Consider the following 17,520-nt stretch of genomic DNA (forward strand, 5'->3'; position numbering starts at 1 on the left):
TGGATACAGCTGGCTGATAAACGCGCGCTAATAAGCTGACAAGAGTGGTCTCCCTTTGTGCATAGGCCGCGAGCAAGTTGGACGTTCGTCCGCTCGTCTGAAAGGCAAGAATAGGTCACCCAACTCACTTACTCATCTGGAGACTTATGCATGTTGAATGGAGTATTGTGATTTCTCTGTGTAAACGCTCAAGCGGACAGGGGCCTAGCTACCATTGTAAAAGAATGCCCGGATTTACACAGGATGGTTGACCGACTGCGGTTGGGCAAGTCCCCAATACCATCTAATATGAAGATTTGCAACCTATCGGACTTCCACGATAAGAATTCGCATGCTACGTGCCTGGAGGAGACTAGATCTGGTCGAACTGGCAGTTCATGCACATCTGATTCATGTTCGTATTTAACACTACTTGGCTTTCTTGATCAGATATTATTTAGCCTACATTTATCCTGGAAGTAAAGGGTACCAACCCTGTCCAAGTATCATACAAATCACTAATTGTTATGTCTATTGCCTGGATTGAACATGAGTAGCAGACGAGGAGCAAATTACCGCTTTCAATCTCAGAGCCTGTATAATTAACATCCATAAGACATGGGGGCGGCTATAGAGCCAGACAGAGCAATGGGAGACTACTCTCGATTATTCACGTCGTGTGCATGTAACGTATAGTAAGTGAAGTGGTCGTGAAATGTCCAGTCTTCGGACAACAGGTTTGTAGTCGTGGCCACACACGATTACAGACTTTGTGATCTCCATCACATAAAGGGTGTAATGTATTCGACTAGAAGACAGCAACACAGCAGGATACAGCAAAGACCTTTCAATTTCTTCATTTATAATTAGTTTACTCGTATAGCAACTTCAAGCTGTCACAAAAACAGACTTACTTTAGCTGCCTCTCCTGCTGTGTTGCTGTCTCCTAGCTAAGAATTGACCCAAAGGAGGAAGGAAGACAGACTCATGTTTTACCATTCATTAATATTTATTGACATATAATCAAGAAATAGAATGGCAAGTGCTGAAAGAAAGTCTCCAAATCGGGGCCAAAAGGGAAGATCAATCCTCTTATTAGTGGAGAAATAAACAAAGAAATGCCAGCCAAAGGGTAAGCCAAAACGTACGTGATCGAAAGGGGGTTGTCCAAAAATAAACCAAAAGGGTGTAGCCAAAAGAGACCAAAATTGGGAAACGGTATAGTAGACGAGCACCAAAACACACCATCTCATACAAGACACTTACATCCGAACATCCATGCAAAACACACCATTACGAACCATTCACACTCACACTAAATCACAAAAAATCTGTTCCCCAAACCCATCTCTCTCTCTCTCTCTCTCTCTCGTACACACACACATCAAAACCACTATCTCTCTCATCTGTATTCAAAACCACATGCAAATTGCATACTCTAACATGCACACCTAATCTTACAACATGTACTCTTGCACACATTCATCCAGGCACAAAATACACGTTTACCCCTATCCACGCACACACACGCACACACGTCCGCTTACACTGACAAACGCACCCACGCACACACACGCACACACTCATACACACACACACACACACACACACACACGCACTGGATGAGGAATCTACGAGAATACTCTCCTAAAGAAGGCAGCCACTCTCCTCAACGCCTTCCTCACGGGATGAATATCCTCCACGAAGCTGTCGTCGTCCTCGTCCTCATAGACCCAGTAGTCACTGTCGTCGTCACTTGAGACCGGGTAATAGTCGACATAGGTGATGGTGACTGGGGCAGGGAGCGTCTCGCCGTGGTCAGTGCGGGCCCAGAACGGGGTGAAAACACTCAGGGGATCGGGAGAGGGACTCGGGGACGAAGCCAGGGGACGCTACGTCGATGGAATGGGGAGGGTGGGAGAAAGGAGGGGTCATTGGGTGAGGTTGACAGGAGACTTTTAACGAAGCAATGTTTAAGAATGTTTGAGATCATAGCCCTTGGCCACACATGCTATAAGGTACTATCCAACGAAAAACATGCTGACAGATTGTTAGAAAAAGAATCTTTCTATGTTAATGTTTAAATTGGAGAGGGGTACCCGGAGACAGACTTTCAGCACACCGTAACAGGTGTGTATATAATATACAATGTCACTGGTGTACATGAGAGGAATTCGACAAGGACAAAAGAGGCCAGCTTTTCGGCCCATTCTGGGGGGCATGTAGATCAAATACATACACAGTCGGATTCCTCATCCAGCGACGGCCATAGACTAGCAGCAGGAGTGACATGATACCGGATCATGTCTTCCCGTGCTGAAAATAACACAAACACTGCATTTAACGACACACCAAATATACGTACAGTGGAACCAAAATGTTTAGGAGGCCGACGAGATGATAGCGAGAAAATTGAGAGTCTCTGGGGACAAGTGCAGGAAGTCAAAATCCCTCAGAGGAATTATAATGGGCATTAAAACATCAACTAATAATGCTACTATACTATGCATATCTGAAAAAAAATGTTCAAAGAAATAGTATACCTAGCCGACGCCCTGGATATACTAAAAACATCCACTGCAATTTAGCAACATCCTCCGTCGTATATAAACACCAACAGCTCTCATTTTACTGGTAGAAAAGACATTGAAATTATCAACATTTCTAAATTTCCCCCAAATTGCAAATGGCGGCCAGTGGGCATCCACACCGTTACTGTCAAACTACGGCCCGTTTCAATACTTATGTACGCTCTTCACTCTTTAGAATGCAATAACAGTCTGCTTAAATACCTTGACTATGCAGCCTTGTAAACATCTTGTCAGTAGATGATCTCAAAACGATGTTGTAGTCAACGAAATGCAGAGCGATAGGGAGCAAGAGCGAAAGTGAATCTGTTGGAAACAGAGGGACCGTTGGCAACGACAACGGTAACCACATGGAGACGAAGTCAGAACGAGGCGTCATCGAATGTTTTCGGCAACGTCAAACAGCCAGCTATAGCGGCATCTCATGGGGTGAAATTCCTGACGGTTTTAAGGTTTTTAATCAATGACCTGTATATTCAAACGTTGGATATACCGTAGTTCACTAAACCGCCGTGCCCGTTAGATGTTGAAAACACATGATTAACTGTGTGAAACCGTGTAAAGATTAGCACCTTTAAGGAAGGTTAAGTTTCCGTTTTCAGTCAGAAAAATGCAAATCTTCCGATTCCCTTTTCTCTTTTTCACATATGTTTATCTCGGACACAGAATTTGTAGTCTATACGCTTGCAGTACCAGTAATAATGGACAGATGTACTTGGGTATTAAAATCATCTGCATGAAGCTGAAATACAGAGGACATAATTTCTTGAGGGGACCATTTCTTGTGATGGACAGTGGACTAAATGACGGCTTAAACCAAACGACAGAAGGAAAGGAAGCAGATCCTGCTTTGAAGGCTGTTGTCATGGTTCCCCTCGGCGATAAAAGGAAGTGTATGTTGTGTTTGTTTGGACTCCGAGAATTAACTGGCAAACTGGTGAATGTAGGTAGTTGCTGGCAATGTCCATTCATTGGAGGTGGGGACCGTCTTGTGGTATGAAGCTCATGGTGTACGTTTAGGGTTCCACTACACTAAATCAGAATGACATGCTCCCTGAGCGAGTAGCGTATGTAAAACGACAGAAGAGTCAGAGACATATGACAGTTGTGATTGGATGAAATAGGGTAAGATGTTTCTGTTTTTAAACGCACATCCATCCAGTAATTATAACTGACAACAAGTTTAAGCATTACTGCTGTCATTTTCATCACCATGACTTATGCTTAAGTGTGTACAAATATTTTCAAGGAGGCGACATTTGGTGCGGAACTGGGGTTGTCTTGTTCGGTTAGGCGGACAAGTTGGGCCGAAATTGTGTTTTATTGTAGTTTAAATGCCAGGCTGTACCCACGTGTACGTGGAATGGCTGTTCATAGCCTGGATAATTAAAGAAATGTAAGGTTACAGTAGGAGTCTATGGACAAACATTTGATGTTGTGTAACCTTAAGCATGACGGCAGTGCACTTCGCCTGGATACAGCTGGCTGATAAACGCGCGCTAATAAGCTGACAAGAGTGGTCTCCCTTTGTGCATAGGCCGCGAGCAAGTTGGACGTTCGTCCGCTCGTCTGAAAGGCAAGAATAGGTCACCCAACTCACTCACTCACTCACTCACTCATCTGGAGACTTATGCATGTTGAATGGAGTATTGTGATTTCTCTGTGTAAACGCTCAAGCGGACAGGGGCCTAGCTACCTTTGTAAAAGAATGCCCGGATTTACACAGGATGGTTGACCGACTGCGGTTGGGCAAGTCCCCAATACCATCTAATATGAAGATTTGCAACCTATCGGACTTCCACGATAAGAATCGGCATGCTATGAGCCTTATAGATCGGGCAAACGCCCTTCGCAACAACAGTATCTGTGATGTTTCTTGAACTATTGTCATGATGCATTTTTACTGCCTGAGAGGCAACGTGAGATAATCTTGTGACTAAGTGACACTATGCACGCAGCCATTGACTGGAATTCCCTCTCAACATCCTCTTTAGGCACAGGCATCATGGTGAGTAAGCATAATTCACTGTATTCACTTTCATGTGTTTGTTTGAGTTCTGCAGCGGTCCTTGTTGCACGTTGAATACCCTGATGTTCATAACAAGATTGAAAATGTCGTTGTTTGGTATTAAAAATTCATTACCAATCCGTTGCTTAATCCAGCTTTAACCTGTCTTGTATTTTGTGTCTTGAGGAGAATTCACAAACAAACACATTTGTAAATGTTTTACTGCCACGTTCACGTTCCATGGGAAGATATGACTTGAGTAACCTCCGTGGGAAGATATGACTTGAGTAACCTCCCAGGTAAAATATGACTTGAGTAACCTCCCTGGTAAAGATATGACTTAAGTAACCTCCCTGGGAAGATATGACTTGAGTAACCTCCCTGGTAAAGATTTGACTTGAGTAACCTCCCTGGGAAGATATGACTTGAGTAACCTCCCTGGGAAGATATGACTTGAGTAACCTCCCTGGGAAGATATGACTTGAGTAACCTCCCTGGTAAAGATTTGACTTGAGTAACCTCCCTGGTAAAGATATGGCTTGAGTAACCTCCGTGGGAAGATATGACTTGAGTAACCTCCCTGGGAAGCTATGACTTGAGTAACCTCCCTGGGAAGATATGACTTGAGTAACCTCCGTGGGAAGATATGACTTGAGTAACCTAACTGGGAAGATATGACTTGAGTAGCATCCGTGGGAAGATATGACTTGAGTAACCTCCGTGGGAAGATATAACTTGAGTAACCTAACTGGGAAGATATGACTTGAGTAGCATCCGTGGGAAGATATGACTTGAGTAACCTCCGTAGGAAGATATGACTTGAGTAACCTCCCTGGGAAGATATGACTTGAGTAACCTCCCTGGGAAGATATGACTTGAGTAACCTCACTGGTAAAGATATGGCTTGAGTAACCTCCCTGGGAAGATATGACTTCAGTAACCTCCCTGGGAAGATATGACTTCAGTAACCTCCCTGGGAAGATATGACTTGAGTAACCTCCGTGGGAAGATATGATCTGAGTAACCTCCGTGGGAATAGAATGTATTCCAGTAAACATAAATACATGTATTCTGAATGTCACTGTACTCCACAGCCAGCAAAAGTGGTTACCCAATTGCAAGAGGATACATGTTTTATCCAGCAATGTCTCTTCTGAGCAAATACTCTACCTACACACAGTGATATAATCAACCATGTCACTTGACCGCCTACGTGTCACTTGAGCACTCGACAGCCAAGGTGTCCCTTTCTGGGATGCTCTATGGCACAATGGGAAACGTGGGGAATATGACCACCAGACCTTCAGATATTCAAAATGACAGTCCTGTCCGGAAGATTTTTAATTTTGTATTTTTTATTTATTTTTTCTCATCCTCACTACAATATGTCTAAGGTGAATCGGATATCATATACAATTATATTCTGAAAGGATTATACACAGATTATCCATGGAAGAAAACGTGCAACACGGGGAGTGCACCATGCTGCTATTTCACCCAGTGTAGTACACTTCAATTTTACCCTGATTACATGCAATAAAAACGTATGCATTGCGCATCATTAAAGCCACTTTTCGCGTTTCAGAATAACATGGCAATTATAAGCCTCCGATACAGACATATTTCATTTCCAGATAGTCATCCATTCCGTATTTGCTGCCTTCTCTGCCGAGCCCAGACTCCTTCACTCCTCCAAACGGCGCCTCTGGGGCGTTGATGAAACCTTCATTAACACCACATAGGCCAATCTCCAACTTCTCTGCCACTCGCCAGATCTGGCTTAGGTTTTGTGAGTAGAAATATCCTGAAAGATTACATGACAACTCATGGTTCTTTTATGTTTAGATATATATTACTAAGCTTTTGAAAATAACAAAAAAAAAAACCTAACACCACTTGTAGCTTCACCTTTACATTGATGAAAAGTATCAGTTTGTAGAACTTTTGAATAATGAGAAGATAATTTGAAGAAAATGATAATTTTCTTATTAATACTTGTTTTCTAAATGTTCACCCAAATTTGCTTTATGAGAATAGAATACCAAACCTTGTTAAACAATTGACTCTATTACTCATTTATTATAAGAAATATCATACTTATTTTCTCAATTTTCAGGAAAAATTGCTTTCTTGGGCTAGAATGCCAAACCTTGTTAATAATTGACTAATTTCTCTCCTCATTTTGAAAGACAACATATGTTCCCAACTGTCAAGGGAACTCCAGAATGTATGCGTTACCTGCCAAGCCAGAACTTGATGAATTTGCTATGGTTACTGCCTCTTCTTCTGTCTTGAACCTGTAAATCAGTCAAATGTGGTCTTAATTCTCTCTTCTAAGTTCTTTTTACTCATGTGATAATAAAACAAATTTCCAACTCTATTGCTTCATCTCCAGTGTTTATTATTCTGCATTAGGAGATGGTAACCAACTGACCTAAATTTCAGATGGCTCGAATGTGTAACTTGTCTTAATATAAGCTATCATCTCTGAGGAATTTAACATCCATGCCTAATAGTGGACAATTAACTAGACTCAGTCCTCAAGAGGAAATGTATTGGATCCCCTCTGATATCTCTATATCTTGATCCTCAATGCTATACATGAAAACATGATTCTTGTATTACGAAGAGACCATATTCCTTCCTCATAAGAAATACATGCCAAACGCAAAAATATGGACTGAATTCCATTCAAATATTCTGAAGTATCTTCTGTGTATCATTACATCCTATCATAAAGACGTAAAAGAAACCTCAAGATTCTTTCATATCAATGTAGAAAGGTTAATCAGTACTATCAAATTATATTAAGTAAAATGAAGGATCCTTGAGTGGTTTAGTGTTTTTGAGTAGTTTATGCCAACAGTCGACCCAGCTTGATTGATAACAAAGTATTCTAATACTGAGAAGTTACATTACCCCTGATGATGCCTTACAGCCAACCATATATGAGCAGTTATGGCATGTGATTCTGATTACAACTTTACTTGATAACAGGAGCAACTGGTCCAAATATTTCCTCTTTAGCACATCTCATTTCCACAGTGACATTGGAGAGTAGCGTTGGCTCAAAGAAGTTGTCTCCCTTGTTTGACCTCTTGCCTCCACATACCAGACCAGCGCCTAGTCTCTTCGCATCTTCTACAATGCTTTCGACCTGTCAACAAGTGGCATATACGTTAACATAAACTCATACCACTATATCACAGAGTAAACAGAGTTTCTTAGCAATGACTTGGATCACTTTCTCTTCTCTATACATACAAGCATCCGGATCGGTTATAGGAGTGTGCACCAACGCGCTTCGCTGATGCCAAGGTGAAATATACACATCTGAGTTTTAGTAAATCCTGATAGTTCATTACACCACGGCTGATATATGTGACGTTGAATTTTAATTTATGTATCCTAAGAACTTACCAAATGCCTGTCTGCCAGCCATTGTTGATTACGAACTTTCGATCCTTGGTTAAACTTCACGACTTTACTTATCATGAACTAATTAATGTTTTAGTCATCATATGGCTGAATTATTGCCGATATAACTACAGATCTGAATGCACTCACGCACTCAAACGCCAGTGCCAAACATCCTTGTTTGACAACGGTCTCAGAATTTACACCGAAAACATGGCATCATAATGGAATAAAGAAGTTGTTATCTACAACGTATCCGGCCTTGAAAGTTAATTTCACTTCTGTCTAAGACACAATTTCCCATTATAGAATACCGTATTTCCTCCAATATACGCCCGAGCTATTGTTTTTTCAACGGCGTTCCAGACCCGCCGCTGATTTGCGTTCACTGGATCGATGGTTACCGTAATTGATAGTGACCCGGCCTGTATTAGAGACCAGACGCATATTAAAGGAAATACGGTAAACGTTTTGGCCCAGACAACTTACCTTTTCCACAGCCTTAATGTTGATGAGAGGTCCCTGAGTTGTGCTGTCGTCAAGCCCGTCTCCGACTCTCAGCTCTTGCTTCATGACTTCAGCGAGACGTGCAACGTATTGGTCATACACTCCCTCCTGAACCAACATCCGGTTGGCGCACACACACGTCTGTAGGAAACAGGAAACAGTGATCAATTGCGCTGTTTGCTTGCTGAACATGTTTGATTCAATATTTGTGTACATAGGTGACCACATTCATGGCACATCATCATCATCATCAGTCTGAAGACATTACGTCATAATTCCACAATCACGTGGTACTACTGATGACTCTGCTGTGTTAAGGCCATTACTAAGTCGCTGGACTCGAGCACGGGCATTCTGTAATGGCATACAACTAAACAGTGAACCGGTGCAAAGACCATATACCAGTATATGGACCACTGTCAATCATCTAGGAACAGGCTGTGAAAGAAGGAGCGCATCTGAAGAGAGTTCCACATCATAGCAGAGTGCTTTAAGGATCTGGAACCAAATGGGTTTATTTCAAATTTTAGGGAGGTGCACAAAGCAGGAATCTGTCAGATGAACGAAAGTTTCTCGGAATATTAGTCGGTAGGGTGCTCAGCAAAGTCAGAACAAACCTGCCCACTACATCGAAACCTGCTGACGATGGTTCCTCGCACGGCTGCGTCAATATCAGCACTGTCGAACACGATGAAGGGCGCATTTCCGCCCAGCTCCAGGGACACTTTCTTCACTGTAGAAGCCGACTGCTGCAGCAGAATCTGTAATGGGAGACAAGTCTTAGTGAACATCTCAACGTTGAGCATCATCCTTGGCGATGCAGGGTAAGACATCCGGTCAAACGTAGTCAGGCCCGGTGGGGTGGTTTGTTATACTAGTATTCTATTATACTCGCATGTTTGATTGAATAGGGTTTTACTAATGTGCTTTTAGTTTCTTTCTGGCCCCTCAGACTCAACCCTTTGAATAGCAAGTTGACATTAGTCCATCAACAGCTGTAGCCGCAATAAAGATCTGAACAGTTCCGCGTTAGAATTGGTCTTCGACAACCCATGCTTGTCAGAAGAGGTGATAGAACCAAGTGGTCAGGTATGCTGACTTGGCTGACACGTCATCGTCTCTCAATTGCGTTAAACGATGTTTTATGTTGGATAATGTCGTCATTATCACCAGTTTGTTGGAGCAATCATATGTTCAATAACTCAGACCCTTACTTTGCCTATCCATCCCTATCCACCCGAATGTTTAGTCGGTGTTCATTTTCAACTGTGTAAACACATTTGTTTAAGACAAACTAAAGCTGCAGTGTTAGAGAATTTAGGCATGGAGCCTGTATGTAACTACACTATGTGAATGAGTTGGGTTTTACGCCGCTTTCAACAATATTCAACCAAAATCACGACAGGAACACAGGTCGTGGTGTCACTGCTAGGATTAAAGACCTTTTTTAAAATATATATACATTTTGAGATGACCCCCGACTTGAAACACTTCACAGTACAATAGCGGACGACAGCAAGCGTCGAGCAATGAGAGGGCTTGCTTTGATAACATCCCTTTTATCCGGCCTTACCGTCCTCGCTATCGTCCGCCATTTGTGTCAAGATCATTTAGTTCAGGGTCAAAATCGGCTTTGAGTCGACTTCTAGAAATGAACAAAACACTGGTAGGTGTCATCACTGTTTACAATACGTTGAGAGCTGACACTTTTGTGGCCATTCAGTGTTTAGTTTGAAGCGTTGGCAGCACGTATGAATAACCGTAAACAATAGAAAAACAAGTGTCCTTATGTATTGATTGAAGCGATTGTAACTTCAAATTGCTTTTTATGCGCTTGAATAACTAACGTTGATTCTGGCGACTCCTGCCTATCTCAAACATACAAAATGTGTCTTGCATATTTTGATTTGTGATATATTTATTGCAGGTTGTGGAGATCGTGAGGCAGGAACATAGAAAAAACAATTTGGTTGAGGTTGACAAATAATATGTAGAAAAAGAAAACATAAAAACAACGGCATGTGTATCATTCTGTAGGTGAGATTGACTACATATTGAACGCGCCTGAAATAAACACGGTCCGCAAAAGCAACGTTTCACAGTGCATGACACAAATGTGCCTTTACCAACGTCAGATATCTGGACTCAGTGTACGCTGAATACATGACATGACTCAGTTGAATACATGACGAGCTTTGTGGATTTCAAACGGTATGACGTTTCAGAGCTAATAATTGCTCAAACATCGTAGAATGAATAAATAGAAGTTGTTTTCAGTGAAACGTGTCATGTATTCATGTTCGTGAAGGACTTCAAGGACTTTTCTCACCTTCCCTACGACCGTGGAGCCTGTGAAAGAAATCTTCTTGATGATGGGGCTGGTGCACAGTGTGTTGCCAACGGAGGGAGCATTGTCCCGGGAACTGGTCACCACATTCAACACTCCGTCCGGGAGGCCCGCCTCCTTCGCCAACTGGTAGGAAGAGAGAGGCTACTGAATCATTGTCATCTTGCGGAATCATTTGATAACTCTATCGACGTGATTTTGGGGTTGATAGAAATAATGAAATATTTTGCAGTCTCTAGAAACATATCATAGAGTCTGGGCAACACGTGCACGCCTCGGGACTACTGACCACAACATGTCACCGGGGTCATTTTCAGTAGAATTGGTGTAAGCGTATGGGCTCCATTAGTGGAACTTATGTGATCAAACAATATCTTACTGGACTAATATTTTCTCGGGTTTATTAACGTCTTCTTTCCAGACATTGACCTGTGCAAATCAAAGCTGCAATTTAATCTTGGATTATTGAGTGAATGAATTCTTCAAAATGAAATTGTTAAACTTTCTCATTCAGGGCGAATATTTTGCATGTCATAAATATGTTTGCAAGTTGTGTGGAAGACAGCGATTCAGTTTAAGGAGTTGAAGTTAAACAAGGTTAATGATGACAACAGTTTGCTCTGATTTTTAAAAGTCAGCTCAAGCATCAAGGAAAGGAACAATCAGCTCCGAGCTCTCCTCCTTTTTTTCCCTGAACGTCATCGAACCTGTCCTTGGTAACCGCTACGTACGTGACACATGGCCAGAGCTGAGAATGGGGTGTCTTCTGCTGGTTTCAAGACGACAGTGCAGCCGGCAGCAATGGCGGCACATGCCTTCCTGGTGATCATAGCACTCGGGAAATTCCACTGGAACACAAATATATTCAAAGCATGCAAAGACTCATTCATCAATTCAAGAACTGTTTTATCTGGTTAAGTTTTCGGGGTTTACAGATCATTGTTGTCAATCTCAAAAAGAACAAATCATGGAGCAAGCTTCCACTGTGCATACATCTGAAGACATCAAGTCGAAACAACCTATAAGCCGGCCATTCAGATAACGCGTTATGTCAAGACAACTTTTAATCTGACCAATCAGATTGCACGTCATGTCAGAATAACCTTTAATCTGATGATTCAGATTCGCACGTTATAAACCGAAATTGAAAGTCCCGATGTATTTCTGTTGAATTATGTAAACTCAAAACGATAGCATAAGCCAAAAAATCAAACAAAGCTATTTCGAACAAACAGTTACGGGATGTACAACTGATTCTATCAATTGAATTGTCTGAATTTCACTTCAAAGAAATAAACATCGACAGATTCAGCAAGGTACGTGGTTAGTACTGCCATACAATTTCACCCATCTGTAAGGCATTCGAGAATATTTTTTTTGTTTCAGATGTTATCGAGAAATTTGGCAAAGTGTTCTTTTAAAGAGTAGTCTGAAACAAAAATCACGAGTTCGAATTACAAGTGAGTGAGTGAGTGAGCTTAGTTTTACGCCGCTTTTAGCAATATTCCAGCAATATCACGGCGGGGGACACCAGAAAATGGACTTCACACATTGTACCCATGTGGGGAAACGAACCCGGGTCGTCGGCGTGACGTGCGAACGCTTTAACCACTAGGCTACCCCACCGCCCCGAATTACAAATGTCATTTATGTTAAAGAATGCTGTTTTCTCATTGTCTGATGTCAACTTCCCGTTAGTCGATCAAGGCGGTGGTGGAGTAGCCTAGTGGTTAAAGCGTTCGCTCGTCACACCGAAGACCCAAGTTCAGTTCCCAATATGGGTACAATATGTGAAGCCCATTTCTGGTGCTTCTCGCCCTGATATTGCTGGAATGTTACTAAAGGCTTCGTAAAACTAAACTCACTCACGATAAAACATTCCATGTTCACTCATGTGAAACAGCTTGGTAGAATCCACTGTCATAAGTCTGACTTACAGGCGTGATCATGCCGGCCACACCAATGGGCTGTTTCAAGACCAACATCCTCTTATTGGCTGTCGTTGACTGAATGACGTCACCACACACACGCCTGGCTTCCTCCGCATACCACTCGATAAACTCACCGGCGTTGTTAATCTCAAACAAGGCGTCTTTCAGAGGTTTGCCCTGCGGAATAGGCGATATTAAAAGTACTTTGATACTGGCAGTATCACTGATCATTGCACAATTTATTATCAATGACAGTACCTTCACCTGACACCCTTAACTGCGAACTTCATAGATCAGAGAACGTGCATTCTGTGAAAGATGTATTTTTCAGTGGTGCCACTGGGCATTAGTAAAGATGTAATGGTGTGCCCTTTACAATTTACGTGTATCGACAAGACTAATTGTTTTGAAACACCTCCGGACTTGGTGTGTGCCGCTTTTAGTTCGAGTAATGAGCTGTTGGAATATCATAGTTGTGCGCTTTCCCGTTTTAAAGACTAAAACATTTTTCTTTTCAAAGTCTGAATCCGCAGGTTTAATTCATCAATCCTACTCTAATAAATATGCTTAAATATTCATTTTACATGTGCTTATCACATCTGGTTTCCAATTAAAACATTTCAGGTATATTCAGGTCTAATTTCAGCCCTGGGCACATATCACCTGTGTTATTATCATGTTTGTGACGCCACTCTCAAAATTATGTCACAAGGTTCAAATGTTGACTTTGTTTCAGATTTGGAAGATATTTTGGGCTTTTAAGTTGGAAAAGACCAAAGCTCCATTGCCAGCATGTATAATCCACACGTGCTGAACACTGGCGTGTCATGTCCAACAAAGCATCTAAGAACTTCCACGAGTTGTTTGGGTTTGTTTTTTTTCTCACGTTTTCAGTTGTCAGTAGTTTAGCCAACTCCAGCTTGTTTTGATTGGTCAGATCAAACCATTTCCTCAGAATCAAGCCCCGATCCTGTAAAAAATATTCCAAAACATTTTCAGTGACAATGAGTCAGTTATCCGAAAGGAGAACTACTTCATTAACAGCCACTATGTGTAAACTACTAAACAATATACCTCTTAAAATCTTGACAAATTAAAACCATACGCAGACATGAATAACTTCAGGGTATTTCTGCCTTATCATCTACACATGGAGCCTACCTTTGCCGTGGTTTCCCTCCACCTGAGGAATGCAGCATTAGCTTTCTCTATGGCCTGCAGTGTGTCATCTGCGTTCATGTCAGGGACAGAACCTATCGTCTTGCCTGTCGACGGGTTGGTGACTGAGGGGCAACAGATGGTGGAATATGAGAGAGACATCGGTGATGCCTGTTTCATGTTTATGAGGTTTTTGATAAACCAAGAAACATAATAGGTTAAAACTCAGGTTCGAGTCCACTGTCGCCGGGTCTTTTCATGCCTTCGAAGGAATGCAACTTGAAGAGTTAAAAACAAACATTTTGAACAAAAGGAAATGTCGCTTATACGTTATGGTGTAGCTGCGATAGTATTATGAAAGCGTTACACTTGGTATTGTAGAGACGTTTGTCCCTCTCAGACCCTTTTGAAGGTTTGTTTTATGGCTTTTGTGTAATTTCTTCACTTGCATTCCACATAAAAATCATCTTCGGTTAAAGACTTGCTTGTGTTCAAACGTTAGATAAACACTTCCAGACAATATTTTAATGTGTTTTAATGAGCTTCAAAGACGAAGACCAAAGTCACATTCACATTAACACACATTTTTCCAACACCTTTTGATAATGTCTTGAATGGTGGCCAACACCACAACACCTCATCCTTTACTATTACCCATGAATACTGCATTAATTAATCAGAATAATCTTACTTTGGTATACCGAGCCAGACTTAGCTGTGACCCACTGTCCATCCACAAATGCCTTGTCAAAGAGGAAGCTGCTGATGCTGCGGACACCCAATGCTGCTGCAGGTGTGACTGCATCTTTGGTTGTGATGTGAAATACACGCAGCTGGGAAAGTTTCAGATGTCGGGACACTATTTGAACAGATCGCGAACACATGTAGCGACCCTGAAAATTTTAAAAAATATCGCTAGCAACCAAAAATGTTTTAGACTCATTCTAAACTAAAATATTTTGTAACAACGAAAATCATACAAGGTCCGTTCATGAATGAAACTATCACATGTTTTTGATGATGATGCCTTTCGTACTATACAAATCAACATGCGTTTACAGTAACACATTGGGTGATTGAGTTGGAACAGTATCCCCGGTCCATCAAGGCAAATCTGTATCATATGAACCTGTGAAGATCCGTGCTAGAGTTGGTCCTCAGCGATCGATGTTTGTCGTAAGAGGCAACGACCGTGACCGGATAGTCAGGCTCTCTTACATGGTCGAGATGGTAGTGATATACGGATTTTAAATGTTAACAAGTGACATCCACGAGCAGAACTATGGTGCTGACAAACCCAAAAATATAATCAGGGCGAAGTGGGATTCACACCTTAGAGCGTAGGTTTCTGGCATGCCCAAGGGACATAACTCTGTACGGTGAACTGCCTCAGATGAAAGGGCTACCTATGACTCCTTAGTTATATAAACGTGCGACTTGTGAAAATGGTCTGGGAGCCTCAAGTGCACATATGCGACTACCTAAAAGGTGAATCAAAGAGAGCTGGCATACCTAGAATGATAATCTGACCTTTGATTTAATGTATTCCTGTTGGAATATTGCTGAGTGTGGCGTAAACCTAAACTCACTCACTCACTCACTCACGTAGTAGTAGTAGTAGTAGTAGTAGTAGTAGTAGTAGTAGTAGTAGTAGTGTGGTGGTGTTTTAGCAGAAATCTTAACATATCTTAAGATATCTTAACAATCATATATATATATATATATACATATATATATATGTGTGTGTGTGTGTGTGTATATATATATACAGAGAGAGAGAGACAGACAGACAGACTAACAGTACCACCACACATGTAAAGAAACTGCAGTGTCAGCTCCTCTGCTGACACAACTGGTTTCAGTGGGCTGAACCGTCTACGATGCAGTTCGGATTGTGTAACACTATGTCACGTAACACTCACTTTATCAGCGCAGGCTCGTGAGCTCGACTGCAGATGACACTGAACTAATGTCTCCGTCAGTCACACTCTGCCACCGTGAGTGCACAAGATCAATTGTGTAGCACATCACCACAGGCTAGTTTCTGTCAACGTTATGCAAAAGTTTACGTACCATTCCGAATCCTGCGCCATGCACTGATATGACTTTATCTTGACTCGCTCAGGGACTGTGCATTGCTCACGACTGTGGTTATAGTAGGCAACCATTCCGGTCATAAATAAGTACCACTATCGTAATCGCTAAAATTGCAGATTCATCATGGCGATATGGACTTCATGGCCGAATCCTGTTACGCAAATAAACATTTCATGTGGATGAATTATTTATGGTTTTATCAACAACTACAGTTGTTAGGTGTTCTATATGGTTGGTTAAAAGTGCTTTCAAAGCCCCTGGTGGCCATGACGTGTTGACTAGGCAAAAACCTAGGTTAACCTTGATAAACCAGTGTCAGCAGACGTTAACTGATTTACACCATACCTATATTAACCATTCTCTTTGACATTACATAGGAACATATGACAGGAGTTACCTCTGTGGGAAGAGAGTGATATTAACTAAAGTTGGCAATATCCACTGTATCTCCAGGTTTCGGTATACCAGTTGGTAACCCATACCAAATGAAGTCATCGTAAAATCATATTTTTCATAAATTCATTCTTTTAATCGTAATCAACGGCGTTTTAATGAATATATTAACTAATTTTTATAGTATGTATGTATTCTGATATGCGTGACGGAAGTAAACGTAACATTCGATTCTTCGTCTAAGTACTCAACAACCAGTCAGAATGAATTCAACTGACCATCAGTTCTGCTTGAGGTTTCACGTCATGTTTCTGAACGTTTTTATTGTTTGGTTGTTTATTTTTATTTATTTAACAGAAGGTGCAGTTCTAGTTTAGCCATCCACTTTTTACCCTCTTATGTATCAGATACAGTAAATATACCTGACTGATCTGCTGCTCCTTCTCTTGGTAGCCATTTTGTATAATATTATCCTGATATCCGTGAAGATCCGGGTTAAAACTGGTCTTCAGTAACCCATGCTTGTCGTAAGAGGCGACTAACGGGATCGGATGGTGAGGGTAGTTGACTTGGTGGACACATGTCGGTTACGTTAAGTATTCTTTCTGTGTTATGGATGGCTTTGGTAAGAACAATATAGTGCACGCGGGTAAGTGGAAGTTTATGGGTCACTGCATGATGTTTTAAGTCGTTGCATTGTATGTGGGATCACGTCCCTTCGTGATACATGACGACGAAGACAGGTCACTCTATTTTCGTATAAATCTCGCCTATTCCTCATGCATGAACTGGGACGGTGGGGTCGCCAGGCGGTTAAAGCGTTCGCTCGTCACGCCGAAGACCCGGGTTCCATTGCCCACACGTGAAACGGGGGCCTGGTAGCTGTATCAGAAAACTTGGCCTCGGTCTGGTGACATATGTGGCGTAGTAAACATTGATGTGGATACAATACACTCGTCATCTTTGATTCTGTGTCCAGCCCATTCCTGCCCTGAACAATAAAATATGTTATTATATATGACACCGTGGAGGGGGCATTCTGATACCTCTGTTCTGTTTGGATGTCTAGTCGATCTGTAACATTCTGACAATTCT

The 17,520-nt window shown here is 41.7% G+C and overlaps 1 protein-coding gene across 1 annotated transcript; it reads right to left on the reverse strand.

The window, feature by feature from the left end:
- Window positions 1-5,901: 5,901 nt before the first annotated feature.
- LOC137296874 (succinate-semialdehyde dehydrogenase, mitochondrial-like) lies at window positions 5,902-16,110 on the reverse strand. The gene is made up of 12 exons (XM_067828755.1): window positions 16,009-16,110; window positions 14,627-14,828; window positions 13,939-14,060; window positions 13,664-13,747; window positions 12,784-12,954; window positions 11,578-11,694; window positions 10,829-10,972; window positions 9,117-9,260; window positions 8,482-8,640; window positions 7,563-7,732; window positions 6,814-6,872; window positions 5,902-6,379 (listed from the first exon to the last, which is right to left on the reverse strand). Exons 1-12 carry the CDS (start codon window positions 16,009-16,011, stop codon window positions 6,174-6,176), a joined length of 1,581 nt encoding a protein of 526 aa, XP_067684856.1. The 5' UTR covers window positions 16,012-16,110; the 3' UTR covers window positions 5,902-6,173.
- Between the last annotated feature and the right edge of the window lie 1,410 nt (window positions 16,111-17,520).

Source organism: Haliotis asinina, chromosome 9, assembly GCF_037392515.1.
Source record: "Haliotis asinina isolate JCU_RB_2024 chromosome 9, JCU_Hal_asi_v2, whole genome shotgun sequence".
In the NCBI taxonomy this organism is placed as follows: Eukaryota; Metazoa; Mollusca; class Gastropoda; order Lepetellida; family Haliotidae; genus Haliotis; species Haliotis asinina.